Source organism: Delphinus delphis, chromosome 4, assembly GCF_949987515.2.
Source record: "Delphinus delphis chromosome 4, mDelDel1.2, whole genome shotgun sequence".
In the NCBI taxonomy this organism is placed as follows: Eukaryota; Metazoa; Chordata; class Mammalia; order Artiodactyla; family Delphinidae; genus Delphinus; species Delphinus delphis.
Window position 1 is genome coordinate 116,017,680 of NC_082686.1, and position 6,144 is coordinate 116,023,823.

Genomic DNA, 6,144 nt, shown 5'->3' on the forward strand with positions numbered 1-6,144 from the left:
ATCATTATCCTGTACACCTTAAACAAACAGTGCTGTGTGTCAATAATATCTCAAAGCTGGAAGGAAAAATAATAGCAAATTTAAAATTTTTAAATAGATAGAGATATTTAATAAAGGATATTGTTAATATAATTGACAAAATTGGAAAATGGACTATGGATTAAAGCATGGCAGCAATATTAAATGTTTTAAAATTTGATAACTGTTCTAAAATATATATGAGAGAATATTCGTGTTAGGAAATATACACTGAGTAATTCTGGAGAAAGGGTCTGAATATATACAACTTACTCTCTAATGATTCAAGGAACAAATATTTATGTATGTGTATTTTTATCTGTCTATATAAACATACATATCCTGTGGTCTTTCTGAGAGACAGGAATAAAGAATGATAAAGCAAATGTGGCAAAGTGTTAAAAGTTAATACAGGAGGGCTTCCCTGGTGGTGCAGTGGTTGAGAGTCCGCCTGCTGATGCAGGGGACACGGGTTCGTGCCCCGGTCTGGGAGGATCCCACATGCCGCGGAGCGGCTGGGCCTGTGAGCCATGGCCGCTAAGCCTGCGCGTCCAGAGCCTGTGCTCTGCAATGGGAGAGGCCACAGCAGTGACAGGCCCGCGTACCGCAAAAAAAAAAAAAAAAAAAAAAAGTTAATAGAGGATAAATGAGAATTCTTTATATTGTTTTTGCACTGTTTCTATAAGTTTGGAAATATTTCAAAAGAACGCATTAAATATTCAATAAAACAGGAGGAGATTGATAATTCTTTGACATGACATTTATTTCTGAACAATATACTTAATAGGCAAACAGTAGCAGGAGTCCCACCAAAGTCTAGAACAAGAAAAGATGCCACTTTTCCAATAATATTTGACATTGTACTGGCGATACTAGCCAACACAATCAGACAAGAGAAAGAAATTAGATGTTTAAAATCTTAAAGGGAAGAAAAATAAGACCATTTGCAAACCATATAATTGTAAAACTAAAAAAAATAACTGAAAAAAATAAGAGAATTCCATAAGAAAGCTGAATTCACAATTAAGATACAGAAATCACTGTCTGTCACTTATAACACAGAAGCTAAAGTCCTTGGTTAAAAAAACCAAAAAAAGCCAAACTGCATTTGGCTTCAGCCTCAGCCTTTAAAAGCCCAAATAACTACTTCAATGACAGTTTTGTCATTCTTAAAATAGTAAATGATTAATAATCGTGGGACAACACAGGCCATCATCGTATCAAATCATTGGGATAGCATCACTAATTCAATGCAATTCGCCACTCAGTAACATGTTCAGGAAGTAAAGAAAGCACAACATAATATACCAGAATTACCAGTATTACTGTGAGGTAAGCAGAGAGTGAGTGGGCCAGTACCTCATTCTGCTTCAGGCAAAGACAAAGGTGTTGCTGTACAAGAGATGTTTGAAGCTGCCTTTTCTTATACAACATTTTCATGTAAAAGCCTGTTTTGCATGTTGGAAAACGTCTCTCCAATTAAAGACACAGGGATAATGTACTTTGTGGATGACAATACGAAACAGCAATAAGATCCAACATATTGCAGAAAAAGACCCACAATACTTTGCCATTCGGGAAGAAAACAAGTCCCCTGTGTTATGTTTGTAAGTCCATAGAAAAGGATCTTGTCACATCAATACTGGATTGGCAGTTTGTGGGGAGTTGAAGGGAGCTCCAGCTTTAACTATGCTGTTTAGATATTCTAAAATATGTATTCAGGTATTTTTCCTAAAGTGAATAAACATAAATAGGAATTTTTTAAAGCTAGTTATGCCCACTAAAAAAAAAAAAAAAAAAAGCTAGTTATGCATTCTAGGGGGATAGCAGAATAGCCCTCAACAGATGGACGATTGGCAGCCATCTTGTAACCTACCCAGAACCGGGATTTATTTGCTAATTCCGCCCCCACAGTGGTTCAAGTAGTTCATGTTGACTGGATAGTCAGGTTGGAATGACACCAAGAAAGCCCAATGAGTAGGCCTGATAATCCATCCTGACAGTCTTTGGACATCTTAGAGTAAACAAAAATAAGGCAGAAGGAAAGATATCTGATCTGGTGCTTGGCAAGCCATTCCTCAATTTTATAGATGTTATCTCCTGAAAACACCTGGACCAGTACTTTCTAGCATATCAGACCCCTTTTTAGGATGATGATGATATTGTTTACCATTCACTGGATGTTGGCTACATGCCAGGCACTGTTCAAGATGATGAGAACAGGGCTGACAATGTCAAGTGGGAAAGACAGTAAATAGTTACTATTTACTAAGCACTTACTGTGTTCCAAGAACATTTTACATACATTATCTCACAACCCCCCTGCAGAGTGGATGGCATTCTCCCCGTTTCACATGTAAGGAAACTGAGGTCGGTGAAGGTGAAATGACTTGCCCGTGCCTGACCATGGGCATTCCCTGGTGGTCCAGTGGTTAGAACTACAAGTGTTCACTGCAGTGGGGACGGGTTCAATCCCTGGTCGGGGAACTAAGATCCCAGAAGGCCTCGCCGCACGGCCAATTAAAAGAAAGAAAGAAAGAAAGAAAGAAAGGGGCTGACCAGAGGAGGAAATCAGGTACGACTATGCCAGGACCCCGGTAACTACCTTTGTCTCAGGACAGGACAACATTCCCTTGGGAGGGGAGCTCACATGAGGATTCACAGGGCCCAGGACAATGATGAGCCCAGATGTGAGACTACTGAGGTCAGGAGAGCCGTGGACAAGAGGTGGCACCAGGCTGGGACAGGAGCCGCCACATTCAGGGCCCCATCCCTGGCCAGGCCAACAGCCCCTAGCCCCACCCTGTGTCCTGGCCAAGTTTGGGTTCCTCCTTCTGGCCCCTAAAACACAGCATGTTCACACTCACTCTCCTGAATGGAGTCCCCATTGAACATTCCCCGACCATGGGATATTCAAGCTTCGCCGACAGAATTCTCCAGGACAAAAGTAGTTGTTTCCTGCAAGCTCCCCAACATCTCCCCACCCCGCCCTCTGTCCAAACAACAGGCGCACAGCAACGGCTCCCATCACCTGGGAACATAGAGGAAGGAGCCAGTGGCATCCACATTCACCCCACGAGAATCCAGGCTCCTGGCAGGGCCCCTTATGCCAGTGTACAGCCCCATAAGTTCCCCCAGCCAGCATCCTGACCTAAGCAGGGGAATTTCTTGGCCCGTGGCTGAAACACCGGAAGTGCAGCCAGGAGAGTGGATGCAGGCCAGGAGTGTAGGGGAAACCCCTCAAGGCAGGCCCAGGAAGTTTGAGTTCCCTTCATGACTGTCACTAACAGGCTGGGACGTGACCTCAACCATAAACCGTCCTATTCCTGAACCCCTCAAATGCTGAATGAAAACAAATGCAGTGATCTTAAACTTCCTCACAAAACAGAATCTTTGTGGAGGTGCTTAAGGAGAATTCCTACGCCCATGACTTCAGGCATTCTGAGCAGTGGTTCTGCGATGCAGCAAAGAATCTGCATTTCACACCAATTGGCCAGAGAAGGCCAGTGTCTGCCAATTCACAAACCAGTAGCTTGAACACCCATTGAGAGAAGCCTGATTTAAATGGAATTTAGTACAAAGGAATGCTATGTGGCCCTCAAAATGAGAACATATAAGCTATTTTGTAAAAAGGGCCAAAGTGAGCAATCACGTGGTTAAAGGACAGGGAGGGAGATGTTTCACCTTCCTCTGAAACCATATGAAAGTATTACCTATTCCAGAATCATTATTGGATGTTTTCTCCTATTAACACTGGTTAGGCAGTCGAGCCACACCTTCTCTTGGCAACCACTTTCAGTGATCTGACAGTCATTGACATCACAGGCAAGGAGAGGCTTAATTAAGGATGTCATCCAAAAATTCACCTCACGTGGATAGACCTAGAGTCTGTCATACAGAGTGAAGTAAGTCAGAAAGAAAAAGACAAATACCGTATGCTAACATATATATGGAATTTAAGGGAAAAAATGTCATGAAGAACCTAGGGGTAAGACAGGAATAAAGACACAGACCTACTGGAGAACGGGCTTGAGGATATGGGGAGGGGGAAGGGTGAGCTGTGACAGGGCGAGAGAGTGGCATGGACATATATACACTAACAAACGTAAGGTAGATAGCTAGTGGGAAGCAGCCGCATGGCACAGGGATATCGGCTCCGTGCTTTGTGACCGCCTGGAGGGGTGGGATAGGGAGGGTGGGAGGGAGGGAGACGCAAGAGGGAAGAGATATGGGAACATATGTATATGTATAACTGATAAACTTTGTTATAAAGCAGAAACTAACACACCATTGTAAAGCAATTATACCCCAATAAAGATGTTAAAAAAAAATCACCTCACTATTGGACCAAAAGAAGTTAAAAGGTCACTTCCAGGGCGAGGTCTCAGGGGACGAGGGAACTACATCTCACTGTCCTGGTGCAGCGCTCCACTGGTGGGACTTGAATAAGTTTTCCGGTTAAGGTTTTCCGTATCTGAGGTCAACGCAAGGAAAGCCAGGAACTCGACCCAGGAAGCCTAGTCCTAGAGCGGCACGATTGCTCCGCCCCCTTGAGGCCCATGGAAGTATTTCTCTAGAGTAGACTATCCACCACAGCCGGGGCTACTGGGCAACACAGAGGCCTCCACTTCTAGGGGCGGAGCCTAGGAAGGGGCGGAGCTTAGCGTGAGGATGCTTTGCGACTCAGGTTCCGCCGGCGTCGCTCCCAACATCCTCGGCCCACTCCTGCGCAAACCAGTCCACGTGAGGGCCTGAAGATTCACACGAGCAAAGCCGAGCCCAGCAGCTCCCCTAGGAGCCAGGACTGAGGGATCCCGAGAGGCGCCCCCAGAGCTCCGAAGGCTCCTCTTTCGTCTCGCAGTCCTGCGCGCCACCGCCCTGCTTCGGCCTCCCCTGTCAAACCGATCTGTCACTGCCTGCAGGACCTAGTCCTTCCTCGCCTTCTGCCAGGCCCCAGGCCCGCGGCCACATTGAGAAGATGGGTAGCCCCAGCGCCTCCCCTGCGGACCGGTGGGGACCGCATCCCGGAGGACCGGGCCCTGCCAAGCGCCGGCGAACGGAGGAGCCCGCGGGCCCCGAGTCCAAGTCCAGGGCGGCGCCCAGCCTGCACAACCTGACCTGGCCCCCGACCGTGGACACGCTCATCTTCGTGGTGGTCCTGCCCGCCGGCTGTGCCCTGCACGTGCCCCTGGACGACGTCGACCTGCTGCTGGAGTCCGAGCCAACGTCCGTGCTGCAAGTGTATCTCGGTGATCATATCCTCATGCTGGTCCCTGCGGCCCTCCTGGGCCCGGGTGTGGAAGGCCCGTGGGGACAGGGCCTGGGACGGGGCGCTTTCCTGAGCCCTCCCGGGGAGTACATGGCCCCGGAGCCGGGATTCTTGTGCGCAGCTGTCCCAGAGATCGCCTGCCAAGAAGAGGTCAACGAGGAGGATGCGGATGCTGCCGCCGACTTCCTGCCGGCTGGGACAGATGCTGCTGCAGTCTCAGTCGCTGGGCTCCACCCCTCGGCTGGATGTATGTCTGGCTTACACCTGTTGGGCCAAGCCCCAGAGCCGTCCCTTCGGACCCCCAACACTAGTCCAGAGAGACGCTCTCCTCACCACGACGACAACCTGGACTTGCACCTTCTAGAGCCCTTCCCTGACTCACCACTCCAACCTCTACCTCCCTCTCCAAGTCCAGGTCCTCACCAGCGTCCCCAGCGCCCTCATGGTCCTCCACGCAAGATCCGGAAATGCCTGTTCCCTTAATCAACTGCCTCCCACAATTCCTGGCCAACTCAACGGGGACCAGGAGAGAGTCTTCTGATATTGGCTGTGTGTACCTTGCACACACCGTAAGAATCATATGAACAGATGCTTTATGGATGCAGGCTGCACTGCAGAATTCTGATCAGTGACTGACTAAAACACCTGAAAGGAAGCTCACCCGGGCAAAGAAAAGCCGCTTGAAATACAGTCTGCTTTCCGACAGCCAGACTGCTCCTTAGATTTTCTCTAGGGAGGGCACCCTTAAGCAGCTCTACCCCCCTCCCATTCGCTTCAAACCTAAGCGCCAGCACTTTTCTCTAAAAAGCCATCCTTTTCTGGGCACCCTACCGCTGCCCATACCCCTGTTCCCCCCA

At 48.0% G+C, this 6,144-nt stretch overlaps 1 protein-coding gene across 1 annotated transcript; it reads left to right on the top strand.

Moving 5' to 3' along the window:
- Nucleotides 1–2,922: 2,922 nt before the first annotated feature.
- Nucleotides 2,923–5,770, top strand: LOC132424452 (proline-rich protein 23C-like). Its single transcript, XM_060010168.1, has 3 exons — nt 2,923–2,965; nt 4,482–4,533; nt 5,005–5,770. The coding sequence occupies exons 1-3, from the start codon at nt 2,923–2,925 to the stop codon at nt 5,768–5,770; spliced, it is 861 nt and encodes a 286-aa protein (XP_059866151.1).
- Nucleotides 5,771–6,144: the final 374 nt, after the last annotated feature.

Bases quoted from the DNA above. Each gene is read 5' to 3' on its own strand.
- LOC132424452 (XM_060010168.1), top strand. From the start codon at position 2,923: ATGGGATATTCAAGCTTCGCCGACAGAATTCTCCAGGACAAAA. The intron at 2,966-4,481 runs GTAGTTGTTTCC...TTTCCGGTTAAG, and splicing joins CAGAATTCTCCAGGACAAAA to GTTTTCCGTATCTGAGGTCA. The intron at 4,534-5,004 runs GCCTAGTCCTAG...GAAGATGGGTAG, and splicing joins CCAGGAACTCGACCCAGGAA to CCCCAGCGCCTCCCCTGCGG.